At 38.9% G+C, this 14,912-nt stretch overlaps 1 protein-coding gene across 1 annotated transcript in view; it reads right to left on the bottom strand.

Moving 5' to 3' along the window:
• Positions 1–14,912, bottom strand: part of VPS13B (vacuolar protein sorting 13 homolog B) — a 476,457-nt gene that overhangs the window by 8,265 nt on the left and 453,280 nt on the right. Inside the window, exons 57-61 of the mRNA XM_035546369.2 lie at positions 14,562–14,738; positions 13,485–13,655; positions 6,562–6,738; positions 3,997–4,099; positions 3,100–3,349 (exon numbers count right to left, since the gene is read on the bottom strand). Of these exons, the coding sequence (XP_035402262.1) occupies positions 3,100–3,349; positions 3,997–4,099; positions 6,562–6,738; positions 13,485–13,655; positions 14,562–14,738 (878 nt within the window). The remainder of the gene's footprint in view (positions 1–3,099; positions 3,350–3,996; positions 4,100–6,561; positions 6,739–13,484; positions 13,656–14,561; positions 14,739–14,912) is intronic.

Here is a 14,912-nt window from a genome sequence, read left to right as displayed (position 1 = left end):
TTTTACTCTCTCCATGATATTATAAGCTACACCAAAAGCAGCTGGAAGAAGAGGCCTTTTAGAGTTTGATGTCTGTCTGGAACCAAGCAGTGTCTCAATTACTTTGGAAGATAATCCAAGTACAATTAATGCTTCCCTTTCAATAACAACATTGTCAGTGCCAGAGTTTTCAAGAATCCATCCAGGCTATTCCTAGCCAGATGGATTAAGTTATATATTGTGGAGGCAAACAAGCCATCAGGCAAACCTATTGCTGAAGGAGTCAAAATATGTTCTATAACATCTCTGGTGATTACAGCTGTAGAATAACTCATGTTTTGTTTCCTAATAGTTCCAAGAAGCTGAGGAGAGGCAAGGGGAGAAACTGTTTTGGGTAGAGCTGAAACAAAACTTTTGGCAACTATTTTGGGTGGACAATAAGACACAAAAGTGCATTTTTATAATGTTGAAATGAATCGCTTCAATTTGTTGTATTATTTCTAGGATCTTTGATTAAATTAATCAGCAAATTAGATATAGTTTACATTTGGCAACATTACCTCTGTTTTTTGGATGACATGACTAGGCATTTTTTTAAGCAAAAAATTTTGGTCATCTTGACCAATGTCATCATGTACAGAAGTGTCAGCACTTCATGTAGCAGGACATCTTCAGTGCAACAAGAGAGCCCACCATTAATATTTAGGAGTCATGTCTATTTAGGTGTGGGTTCTGCAGCTCTGAGGCTGCTTACCTGCAATTCATAGCTTGCTACTCCTAAGGATGCTTTTCCCTATCAAAATCGAAGTGTTTTTTTTTTTTTTTTTTTTTAATAAATGCTCTTGCTGGGGAGCTGAAAGGGAGGCCATGGCAGAACAGCCCCAAGCACCACAGAAGTGAAATGCGCAGCTGCAGAAAGAAAACTTCCAAGTATGAAATGTCCCAATCCACTAAGGCAAAAAATAAGGCAGCTTTAATTACAAAATCATATTACGTAACTCCAGGTAATTAGTAATACTTTATGAAGCTTTTGGAATCTGTTTTTGCATAGCTGCCTTAGCATAAAAAAAAACAAAAATATTTTCTTATTCTTGCCTGCCTTATTTTTAACTGCTCCTCTTTATAGCACATTTCTTTAAATATTCACACAAATTCCACTGTGAATTCTGCATTCTGAAGGCATACTTATGCCAAGTCAGTTTTGTACAGCATCGCTCAGCTTTTGATGTCTTGCCATCACTGACATTGCTCCACCCCTGGGGGCATAGGCACTGTTCACTGCTTTTATCATGCCATACATTTTCCCTGCGTTCTCAAGGGCCTGTGTCAGCAGAAGACATTGTGTACTGCAGCTGGCTGGCTCAAGGTTTATAGCTCCTGGCATTGCTATGCCACTGGAATAAGGGTCCCATATTTTTATCCAGAACTACACAAAGAAACATATGTATTTCATCCAGTATCTCCAAGGCAGCTCACTTACTATGTGTATTTGCATATGTATGTGGGACTACTGGACTCTTTACCCAAGCCATGTAGGGTTGTGCATGTACAGGATCCACTTGGCCCAGCAGTCTCATATATTTCCATCTGCAGCAGCTATGGGGACTAGAATTAGGCTCTCTGTCCCATGTCTTTCCTCCTCCCAGGCAGGCATCACCCTCCTGCAACAACCTTTGGGCAAGCAGTGTTCCTGCAGAGTAGCAGCCTACTCCTCACCCCTTGGATAACCAGATATAAAGACAAGAGCCACCACAGGTGCTACAGCCCAACAAAAAAATCAGGGCTGGTGCTAAGTTAGGGTTAGGATAGGTTGAGTGCATCAATAGTCTCAGGGAGAACAAATTATCTTCCTCTTTCCTTCAGGACGGTAGCTCTGGACTGAACAGGATGGTCTGGTTTCAGCACGATGGCTGCCTCCAGCAACCACATAGTGTTCAGGGACAGAAAAACCGAGCTTTGCCCACTTGCACCAAATTTAAGTAATGCCTTGTGTAGTTTTGTGGTGCAGGAAGGCAACTTCAGCCAACAGTTGGGCAAATGTCAGACTCTGTGAGACTGAGGTTACTGGAAAGACATTAAATATAAGTAGAGAATTCAGCACTTAAAAAAGGAGCTTTCACAGAAATTCCAAGTGCTGTCATGACTCAGATGAAGTCCTTGTTCTGCTGGAATCAACAGCAAAATTCTTTGGTGACTGCAGCAAAGTTAGGATTTTACTGAAGGTGCTGAAGCCTCGCCTACTTTTTGGCACAGCTCATACTTCCTGTTGTTTTACATATGCTCTTTTTGCATATCTGAAACGGAAATTTCTGGTATAGCAGTCTATGAACTACCTGACACACACATATTTGTTTTTGAAATGAACTCTCATGACTCCACTTGAGAATTTAATACAATAAACATTGTTTCCCAAAAGTGTAAAAATATACCATTCTTCTACCAATAAAAAAAAAAGATAATTCATCCAAAACCTCAGTATTCAAATGGCCTAGAAATCTTTCAATAAGAAGATGAAAGATTTATGCTTTTACTGGCAAACACATGGTACATCCAACCTCAGCAAAAGAACTGGTCCATTTTAAAGTCAGTATTTGCAAAAGGAGGAAGATTTAAGGAACTAAATACAGCTGGCAGCCAAGAAGGAGCTCTGCATTGAAACTGGGGAGATAAGAAACATGCTGAAAAGAGGAAGCATCAGCATTACTGAACTGTTAAAACAGAATAATAAAAGGAACTGTTCTCACTGTGACTCTGTAGGCATAGGCAGCAACTCTAACTTGCAAATAATAAACACCTGACACACAGGAAGCTAGTCCTGAGATCCTCTTCAGAAACGACGAGGTGATTACCAAAAACCTCACTTCTGCTTTTTCCCTCGGAAAATTGCTGTCACAGATGTTCGATTTCTTGGTCAATAAGAGGACAGAAGAGAGGAGACATGTCCCTTTCATCCAAAGGGCAACCCAGTCAACAATGAGGCGTGTGAAATCAACAGGTCCCCTGGTTTGGCACTTAAATCTCTGGCCTCCCAAACCCAAGGTGAGTGTGTGTGCCCATTGCTAAATGCATCACCCCCCACTGTAACTTTATCTTTGGATGAAAATCTTACTCAGTCTTTACCTCCACATCACAAGGCACCCTCTGTTGTTTTAGCTGCACCTTCAGCAGGTCTTTTTGCTGATCATCTTCCAGACAATCAATTTCAGTCACAGGGAACGCCTGCTGCTGTGTGTCTTCACTGATACTGACCACAAAGAGCACCTCTGAGGTGAGCAGCAAGCAGCCTTCATGCTGCTGGCCTGATCCACTCACAATCATGACATCTAGGGCCATATGGACTTCTGGCCTCCCTAGAGATTGCAGCATTTTCCTGTGTTACCAAAGGAAAAAAAAAATTAAAAAAAGAGGTAGTCAGTGTTGTTAGGCACTGGATCCTTGAGGACTTCTTTTGATCACTAATGTTCTTACTTAAGCCTGTAGCTATTGCCTACAATACAAAATAACCCATGGAGTATATTCCAAATCTCCATTACTGAAAGATGTAAGACTTAAGATTTAGAGGATAAATGCGAAAATGTTATTTATCAGAACTCCTTAATCATTCAATGCAAAATTGGCTAATAACCATGCTAGGTCAGCCTATTTCCCATCCTAATAGAAAAATTACCCTGAGAAGCGGCTTACAAATTCAGCACAGAAAATAAAGCTATCTTCACTAACAGCTGTTTCTGGAGATGTGCAGTATTTTTCTTGGGCTCAGTGCAATGATAAATAAGTAAGAGCTCACTGAATGCCATTAAATAAAGATCAGCTCTGTAGTTCCAAAGCTGGAAGCAGATCAGCAGCCCATCATTTGCAGATTGGGTTTCTATGCACTACCTTTGTGTTTAATGTTCCTAAACAAACTGCCATAACTCAGCCTTTCCTAGGGAAGCAGCCTGTTAACTTGACCACAGGCCAGAACCTATTAATAAACAATGTGGATGTAAAAATGAGCAAGTGTCTAAATAATTTTACCAGACATATTTGACGTGGCTATTTGGAGCCTGCTCAACATGTTGATCATTTGGATGAGAGCGCTGCTTGGGAAGCTGAGAAAGTCCAGCTCCATGCAAAATACCTGTGGTAAGAGAATTTAAGTTTTTTAGTAGTTGTTTTCTACAAAACAGTTACATGTTGTAGTGATGTCATCTGTTTAGAGCAGTTCATAAAACAGTGCAGATCCAAAATGATGTCACATCTTTGGAAGCTGTAGTCAAGATAATTCATTAAATATTACAATGCAAGAGTTGTGCACTTAACCCCAGTGATCTTACATTAGCAAGAAACAAAAAAAACCAACAACCTACCACTGCATGTTCTAAAAATCAGCCATACACTTGCAATTAGGAGAAACATAATGCTCCTGAGAGCCATCATTTCATAGTAGGATCGGACACATCACTTACTATTTATGTATAAAAAATCAAGACCGTTGTTAACTTTCTTGCTTAATATTAAAATACTTCCACATACATGTCACGATCGGTACAAATTAGAAGGAAAGTTTGCCTAGATACTGTATTTAAATGTTCAGTTACTTAATCCAGCTGTTAAACACAGATCCATACACATTTATGAGATCTCCCGGGGCATCTGGTTTATTGTGAATTCTTCTTAGTGCCAACACAGAATGGAGACTACAAGAAGCAGTTAAACAGGTTTCTAAATAGACTATCCAAAGCTGAAGATGATACAGTACGTATGCTTTCAGATGGCTTGTAAACTTTTAAAAATGAGGTATGGTCACCAGAAAGAGAAAGAGTGATTGCAAAACATTCACAAATTAAGTAGTTTTAAAAATTTTTACAAGAAAGTCAGGAAGTAGGTTAAGCAGTAAGCACGAGTGTTATAAGGTTTAGTGCAAAGTTACTCTTTAATAAACAGAAGATTTTTTTTTTTTGGTCTAATTAAGCATTCCATTGAAGGAAAAGGCATTTTTTTTGCATAAGGGTGTCAATAACTTAGATTCCTTTTTACACAATGGATAATAATTTAAACAAAACATCAGCACTGAAAAAACCCTTTAATTTTTAACACACATGTTGATGGTAATACTTAAAAGCAGCATCCCAGTTATAACAGTTGGCTTACCGAGGTTCTCAGCATTATGTGAGTGAAAATGTTATTTACAGATGGAGAAAGAGAGAACATGTGTTTATTTCTGTGTGGTCCCCCACCCCTTGGTCCCCCCCAAGAGGCACGGTCCCACTTCCAATCCAGTTGTGGGTAAGAGTTACTTGAACTCTTGTGTTTTCCTCTCACGCACTGTCAGCTATTATTGATACAGTTTTTATGTTTTTTCCTGGCTAACTCTTTTTGTCACATGCTCATGGAAAACATGATGTGTTGTATATCATATCTGCAATGAAAAGTGTCCTTCTACTGTTACAAGCTTCTTGATAAAGACTGCACCGAATAATTCCCCAGTCAACAAAAAGAACACACTGCCAGCTGACAACAGACAGAAGCTTCTGATTTTACCAATACAGGTTTTGCACCAATGTTATGCACAATTCAGGAGAACAGATATTAGCACTCATACAAACTAGATAAAGTCAAGACAATTATTTTAAGGAAATATAATAATTAAATATTTACTTATTTCTTTCAATAGATTACTTCAATGAATGAGTTTTCAATGTAGTAGAAAGTGAGGAAACAAGACCCTAAACTTAAACTCTAGGAGAACTACTCGTATTCTAAATAACACATCACAAACATAAATGTGGCTAGAGATTAAAGGCTTAAATCTTCAAGATTTGTCCAGTGCAATGAGTGAAGTAAAATCGGTGACATTGTCCTTGTATCAACAGGTGTCCCCTGACCACTGCTTCTTAAATATCCAGACCGACAGCTTCCATTTTGTGATATTGGAAGCAAAGAAATCGGTGTATTTTGATATTTTGTTCTTGTCTTTTATGGTTCTTGCTGGTTCAGAAACATCTACTTCAGTCTGAAAGGATTCATCACTACCGCCACTGAGTGCTTAGTCTAGCATGAAAACCCACCTCTGGTCGTTACGAGGTTACCCGTGCAAACCAGGGCTGTCCTCGCACAACTCTGCAAATTAAAGGGGATGTTCCCACTACACGACTCACTTCTTTCTCCCAGGAACACAGCTCCCTCTTTGTGCAGAGATAACCCAACTCCTTCCTTGCTGTAACAAAGCAACCTCAAAATAATGCTGTAATTGGACATAGTGTTGCTCTACTACATTTATGTCAAAAACTCTTTTGTAAGCACATATGTTTCTGTAACTAATTCTTCTGTATTCCAAGGATTACTTCATGCTCTCTGCATTCCGTGTTTCTGTGGCTGTACAAGACTGATCGGTAACACAAGAGAGAAGCACAACATGATGATTTTTAAAGAAAATTAATACAACATTTATAACTGTTCAGATGTGGCACTTCTAACTCTTTCTCAAAGTCACACAGCTACCAAGCCAAGTAAGTAGACATAGCAGGTTGTGTCTGAAGAGCATTTTAAAGTTCTGGTCATGAAAATTTAAACAGAGATGTTGGGAACAGAGAAACTCACCATAACCTGTCTGGGAGACAAGTTCAGCTGCACCTCCAATTGGCTTTGTAAAGACTCCCATGATTCCTTTGCCCACACCAGAGATAACGCCCTTGGCTTTATGTCCTGCTGAAGCCTGGCCCTCGGACACTCTCTGAAAGTTCTGCATCGGCTGATCTACTATACCAGCAATTGCACCTGAAAAAAAATAATCCCCAGTAATTAGTGAAGATTAACATTCCAGAATAAGAACAAATCTTACTACTACAACTGAGTGCTGTTTGAATTTCAGATGGTAAGCCACCCATCTTATACAGCTATTTAGCAAGCAACCCAGTAGCTAAACAATCCCTTAGCTTCAGTTTAAGTTAAAACCCTACTTCATTTTTTTTAAAATGTATTTTATTTTTTTAAACATTCAGATCACCTGACAGTATGCTTTCATCCTCCAGCTACTTTCTATAAATGCTTCTGCTGAGTTGGTATAATGTAGCTCATTCTGGGTAGCACTTCTGAAAATGCTGGGCTTGGAATGAAGTCCACCAGTCTTAGTTATGGAAATGAGATTTTCACATAAGCCTGAGATAGAATTCATGAGAATAAAAACTGCCTGTATTCAATAGATCATTTTTATATCCTCTTCCACTGCCAGAAACGTTCATAAGCTAATGCAACTTTTGATATATTACCGAGATTAGCAGAATTAGACTTTGAGACTTTTTGTTACTTTTTTGTGAAAACGATCATATTTTACTTTAATGTGCACGGGTCAAACTTTTACAAGTGACACAGTGACCTTCCCAGCTTTTAGTATCAACAGAGAACTCCAACTTAAATCTTCCTAAATGTAAACAGGTATGTGAGGTGGTACGTTTCTTTGATCTTGAGTTTACTGGAGCCACTTAACCACAGACATGTCTCTACTTATTGTAATTTTGATAGATAAACTATTTGGAAATTGCTAAGAACACAACGATTGGACAAAGTGACATCAGTTAGAAAATGGTTTGCCTTATCCAAAGTTCTTTGCTCAGTGGAAAGCAAGGCTTTGTAGGCTCCTTGGATAGCTCTTAGTATGCAGCTTCTGCTGCAAATATCAAAACAATTATTTAATGACAGGACTGAGTGTCACCTTGGTAACCAAGCATTTTTACTGCAGCACAGACATCTTTGAAGATACTGTTTTGTATGTGGAAGCAAATCCAGGCATGCTTCCACAGCTTCTGACAATCACGGCAGAGGTATTTGGCCCCACATGTTTACCAGCGTGACATACGCTAGTCAGCTCGCCGCTAACCGGTTTTCAGATGGTTTTAGTTACTGTTACTGGATAAACGGAGAAGTTGCTGCCTTCGAACAACAAGAACCAACACTATACTCGTACACTGGTGTTCTGTCCAAATGAAAGACGAGGATAGTATCCCTGGGATACTATCTATTAGCAATTAATGTAACTTGCATCCCCTCTAAATGCGTCCCCCATAAATGCCTCCCTCTCCTCTTAGATACTGCTTCCAACTTCTGTACATATATAATTTGCTGATAAATGTATAGCATTTCTTCAGAAAATACCGGTCTACTTTAATGTCATACTCAGTTTTTATTGAGATCACTTGCTGAAGCCAAGCGTTCGGCTGAACATTTACTCTTTGTAAGGCAAAGCTTCCTTAACTTTATGTCATGGAAGTGATACAATTTTCTATTCGATTCTGTTTCATTGGTACTTACAGCTGCTCCTGCTGCTTGACTAAAATAATACCCAACACCACATTACACAATTGGGATTGTTTGTTCAGTCTTTTCTTTTGTACAATTGGGATGCATTTGAAGGCATAAAACAATACTTGGTGTTCTGCTAAGTTACAGTATTACATTACCCTGTGACCTCCTTCACCCTATCTATCGAGGTCATCCACAGCAACTGCGCTTTCAGAACAGAAGTTATTGCCTTATTAAATGTAATCCACCTAAGTCCTTGCACTAGTAAATTATTTACTGCAATACACTTGAGCAATGTTATAAGGTAATAATAAATAAGAGCCTACTCCAAGGACCTGTGGTATGCTCCAGGCACTTCTCAGCTGGAATTAGGCCCAGAGGACAAGGAAACAGAATGGAAACTGCTGTGACTGTGTTATATAAGATTATTTATAAAGTACCCCAAATAATATATAGCTTAATTAGCTGGTTGTTTAGTACTTCCACACTTTCTGTTATTCTGCCATTTTCTGCATGCTCTGCATTTCTTTGTTAGGCCACTGCCCTTTCACATGTCAAATCCTTTTGCACGTTGTGTCTTCCTACCTGCAAAAAGTATAACCAATGATCTCTTCCTGCTCTGCACACCCTTTGTAGTCTCTTATCTCCAACTGCAACTCACTGACGTAACTCACTCATTGTGGTGTGGTCACTCCCACAAATCACATAATAAACTATAACCGTACTCCTTCAATTTAAGGAGTGGCTGGTCCTAACACACTTGCATGAGGAAGCCAGATCTGTGCAGCTGCTTCCCTGTACACATCATGTATGAGCAGAGGGAAAAAAAAAAAAAAAAAAAAAAAAAGGTCAAAGACTGAGCAACCTCAAAACCCAACAGCAGTGAGATAATGGTGACACATGTGAGGTTCACTGCATCTCCTTGCGCCACAAACTGTGCGAAGCAGATATCCCATGGTATTCATGTAGCTTCTTTCTTTCTAATGTAAAGTTAGTGGAAGAAGCACCATGCTGGATGGACTTACCACAGAAAGTCTCTCCCCTCAGTCTTCTGTTGCGCATGAGGTATATGTAGTGGTTCCTCCATTCCCAGTCTTACCCTCATAGTCTAGAGATAGCTGTGGCATCCTACCATTGTCCCCATCTCTTTCTTTTTCTTTTTCTTTTTCTTTTTCTTTTTCTTTTTCTTTTTCTTTTTCTTTCTTTTTCTTTTCCTTTCCTTTTCTCCTTTCCTCTCCTATATTCTTCTATTTTCTTCTCTTTCCTTTTCCTTTTTCTCTTTTTTTTCTATTCTTTTGTTTTCTCTTCTTTTCAAGAAACGGTTCCCCATTTTTCTTTCCTTCCTTACCCTAGGCATTCAATTTTATATGCATGTCCACATATGTACACACACATTATGCATGTATAAAGAAAACCTCAATAAAATTAAACACCAAAGCAACAAAACAAAAACATATTCTTCTATTACTGGACCAAAGAAGTTCCAGCAACACCGTAACATCTGCTAAACATCAGCTAAACTCTAGTTAATACATGTTGCTCAGTAAGCATAAAAAAGATACTTTGATAACTACAAAATTCAGATAGTCCAGAAGTATATCACTGTATTACTTCAAGAAGAATTTGATTACTGGCAGCAACTCTGGTTCCTGCTCAGATTGACAATATTTGGTGATCGTAGCAAAAGCATGGCTTACAGAATTCAGCAAAGCGTGGTTTGCTTGCAACAAACTCTTTTGGACCAAGAAATAATTGGAAAATATTCCCAATCCCCCACCAGGAGAAACTGGCCATGCTTTGTCATGAGGCTGGAAGCTAGCAAAACTGAAACTGTTTCTGTTCCTTTTCTCTTCGCTGTTGTCCTTCCGAGTTGCCGCAAGTGTTTTATACTGAAAATACAGCTGGAGCGTAGTCTCCTTACAGCAAACACCACATGAAAATACAGCTAAAATAAAAGAGCACCTGTTGGCTTGCATTAATATATTTGTACAATTAGTGCGTGGCATAGCAAGACCTTCAGGATTGTAGGCAGGCAAACTTAAAGCAGCCCTGACACAGTGATCGTTGCACAGTCAGAACAACAATAACAATCCTTAGTAATAGAAATCTGAACTTCTGCAATCCAGGCTTCTCTACCAGGACAATTACATTGTCACTCAGTATTGCTATTAATTCATTTCCCTAAAAAGCAAGTAGCTTTTAGTAGCACTTTTGACATTGTGAAAGATGTTTTTTCTAATATTTGTCTGCTTTTCAGTTATTCAGAAATGACTGACTTCCTAACGGGAGCTACTTCAATATGGTACTTTTCACAAGGATCAGCAGTTGAAAACGAAGCCCATAGTTTCAATACTCTTTTATACTTACTATTTTACACTCGACCCTGTCAAGCAAAATACAAAAGATAGTCCCTTGGTGGGGGGTGCCTGTCATCTAAACATTTTAAGTACAATTTCACTCCATTTTTGTCTGATCGTATTAAAAAAAAACAAAACAAAACAAAAATAACTATCATAAGCTTTTGCTTTTTCACGTACAAATGTGACTAAAATGACCCAGGAGTCTCCCCCAAACTCGAAAAGAAGAAGATAGCCTGCCAAAGATAACAATCAAATCAAACAACACCCTGACAGTGCTTGAGTCATTTAAAACGAGACAGGACAAAGCACTTAAGAATGTACCATGGGGAACAACTTGCACTGAGGAGGAGACAAGAGTACATAATTTTGGACCTGATTCAGCAAAGCTCTTAAGCGCACGCTTAAGAGCTTTCCTGAATTGGGGTCACCATGAGCCAGATTTTCAGAAAAATCAGAAATGCAGCGCTTCTTTCTATGTAGATACCAGAATGTATTGGTGAACTGAGTACTCTTACATGCCTGTGCCTAGGCATGAAATCTGCATTTGGAATTCTTTAAGCTGCTTGCACGAGTCAGATGGCTTTTTACAAACACGATAGTGCTTTGACTATCCTATAAATCTTTCTTACACTTCTCAATTTTACAATTACAATGTCATAGAAATTATGTCTTCAAAGGGTCTTGCTCTCTGCATTCCTGTACTCATCTGAACTCTTCATGCTTGTGAAGGAAAATAACACAGCAGCTTCTTTTTGTTTCGTTATGTAGGAAGAACCTGGAGGTATTTTTTCAGTAAGCATTTTCATGTTTACTCTGAACATGCTGGTGAAAAAGAGCAGCACAGCAGTAGCTCCCTTCAGTGACTGTTTTTGGGGGAAGGCACAGTATTCATTAGGCTAAATGGTCAGGACAGAAACAGCTTTGTAATGCATTTGTAAAAACTGAAATGTAGGTCTATTCATAATTTAGGTCTCGATGCAATTTATGTGAGTGCTGCTGTGTACACATAGAAAATATTCTTTTAAAAATCAAGTTTAAATTAGAAATTATGCCTAATACAAATTCATTGAAATATTTCTGATTCTTCCCTTAGTGACAGGTACCATAATTGCCAGTTCCAGTTACATGTAACCTTGGTTATTATCTGAATACTTAGCTGTCTGCCATGCTGAGAGTAGAGGCATTTTGAAGTGAGAACTCTCTAAATAATAACAGCAGGAGTAAGGAGAGGATTACAACTTGCAAAGGAGCTCTCTTTAAATGCTAATGTGAAATTCAACATTTCTACTATGAAGTTTAATTTCTTAGGAAAATCAGTGATATTGAAATTCTAAATCTTGTTTTTCTAAACTCAGGCATTTTCCTGCAGACAACCAAAGCATTGTGTACTGGGATGTATTATACTAGCACAGCATATTTGTGAACGCATCTTACAAGTTCCTGGCTTCCCTGAACAGCAGAAACTTTACATTGCAACAGCCAAAGCCACAAAGTTTTGCTCTGTAGTTCTGGTTGATGCTTTCAGCTCTGAAGGGCTCCGGTGTCGGTGAAGGGGACAGCAACGACACTATCTTCCTTATTAATAACTGAGCCAAGATCACCAAACCATTTCACCAGCTCACATACACCAGGCTGACACAGTGCTTCTAAAAGTATAATCTTTCATCCAGTTACTCAACCTGACTGCCCTTAGCCCAATAAAACAAGAAGGAAAAATAAAACCTTCTCTGAGCTGCCTTTGATTTGCAACACCAGTAACAGCTTACTATTGGGGTAGTAGCTACTAATATATGAAATTTCTCCTTTATGCACATTTCTCCCAGGACACTCACTTTCCAGTTTACAGGCATTATCAAATGACAGTACTTCACATCATCTAATGTTATTGCTTAAAATAATTTCCAGTAACTTAACCCAAACTTGTAACATTTTTACCACTTCCTCTTTGGGGCTTTCAGGGCTGCGGTTGCAAATTTAGGAGTTGTGTACACTACTGAAGATTAGGAAAGAGGACGAATCCTTTCAAGCTTCAGCTCTTCTAACCTTTTGCACTGGACTGCATTTGGTCACTTTGATCTCTAAGGGATTCATACTCTTTAATATGCACTAAGGAACTGTGCCAAACAATACAATTCTGCATTCTTTTGCTGTGTGACAAACAGAAGTAACCTTGAAAATCCACACCCTTATGGCAAAACTTCTTTCAGAGATTTTTCCAGTATGGGTTAATTTTCAATTTTTTAGGTACTATTTTGAAATAGTGAGGGTAATCTTCACTTCTAACAAAACCACTTGGATGCTTGATGAATATAATTACACCGAATCAGGATGATCTGGGTCTCTTTGGAAAAGCAGAATTCCTCATCAAAGATTACTTAACATCTGCACTAAGTTCAACTGGTTTTCAAACAAAACCAAGAATCCCCGATATCTACAGTGCATCAAAAACAATCAGTTTTGGAAGGCATTCCTATAACTCGTTGGAAGTAAACACCAGTGTGATGACGTCTTTGTGCTGACTTAGTTACAAGTCACCCTGTCCAATGCAGAATATTCTTTTCTTCTGAGATTTATACCATGTACCAATGAAAATATTTCACAAAGAAAGAGAGTGCAAACTTGTTCCATATCTGCAATTATTTTATCAGCAAAAAACACACACAGAAGTCACTAAACCTTGCTAAAAACAAATGGTATTTCATATACATACTATGCGACTATTTCACAAAAAAAAACAACAAAAAACAATCAACAAAAACAAAACAAAAGAACAGACTCTGCAATTATAACTCACACGTAGAAAAGGCTGATGAGCAGATTAGAAAACAGAATTATCGCTCAAGTTGATATTTAATAGTACGTTACCTAGAAGGCTAATGCCTAAACGAGAGAGCCCTTGTCTCAGTCCTTCTCCCAGGCTCTCTGGAAGCTGCCTTCTCCATTCTTCCTGTCTGTTGTAATGTTCCTCATCCAGCGACAGCCTATCCATATTCCGAGCAAGACTTGTTGCCAGATTGGTAATTGACGTCAGTGTACCTAAATACATGGAGATATACATTTGGGTCCGGATCAAAATGCTTTAATTTAAAACATGGAGTTGTTCTATGCCTCACTGAAATACTGTGCTTACGAGCAGAACAGCAAGTCAATTGAAAAGTTGCCCATGTGTAACATTCTTTACTATTTGTTAAGCATCACCACACTGCTTTCTACGGTCCACATCATGCCTTTTACATTAGCCTTCATCAGGTTTGCCCAGCCAGTGGGAAAAGCAACTCATCCGAACATCCTTCCCTAGGTCCCAAACTTCTGTAAATCTAACCTAAACAGCGAGCAGGCGATGGAAAGGTAAACAAATATTTACAGAATGAGCCCGCAAGGATGTCTCCTGAGTCTGAATCACCAGCAAGCAGCTGTAGCTGCTGAGCTGCTGTCTCTGCCGGCTGGCTGAAGCCACGCGATGGCACTGTTTATACAGACTTCACAAAACAAAAGCTGCTTGTGTTTTAAATCCAGATCTGCCCTTCTGTCAAAACCTATCCGCATACTTACAGTTAAGACAACTGTATCTACTTTTTTTTCAAAAGAAATAATAAATATGATGAGGCAACACAGTGTAGGATTTCTGATGGTTAGCAGAAGTACAGAACACCTTTAATATTTCTGAAGTTATCACATGAAATACTGGCTGAGCCAAGCTGGATTTCCCACTGGGAGGTTTAAAATTCTGAAGTTTCTGAAACATTCTTACACACTGTAGCTAAGCAGTGATCTGTTTAATACATAAGATGTTATATATGAGCTTTGTTACCCTCCCAGCATTTCGCTGCAGCCTAGCAAGCCAAACAAAGCTGCTAGCAATATTGTTTAAAACTTTTAACACATCCTTTAACAATGCACGACAACAAAGCAGCAGTAGGAGCGACAAAGCGAAAGATCTACCTTTGGAAATGTGTTTTACAAATGATGTTGTTCCTCTGGAAACTCCACTGACAAATGCTCCTGGGCCTCTGGTCAGCCCTTCATAGGGGAGCCTAAAGAAATCAGCTATGCCGTTTCCTATGCTTCTCACCAGGCTAGCTGGGCTTCCGAGGATTTCCAAAGATCCAACAACCCAGCCTGTATGGAGAAACGAGACAAATGTTACGGCTGCAAAAACTGCAGAAGCAGCAGTTGTGAAAAGGTTATTCCTTAATTCTCCTTTTCACACTAGAATTCATCACATTATGAACTTCCTTTGAGCAAAACACGGGAAATAACTCATCCACTATGAATTCAGAAATGGCAATCTTT

Source organism: Cygnus atratus, chromosome 2 (genome assembly GCF_013377495.2).
Source record: "Cygnus atratus isolate AKBS03 ecotype Queensland, Australia chromosome 2, CAtr_DNAZoo_HiC_assembly, whole genome shotgun sequence".
Taxonomy (NCBI): Eukaryota; Metazoa; Chordata; class Aves; order Anseriformes; family Anatidae; genus Cygnus; species Cygnus atratus.
The sequence above is the reverse complement of the archived record's forward strand: the minus strand, read 5'-3'. Positions and strand labels throughout refer to the sequence as shown.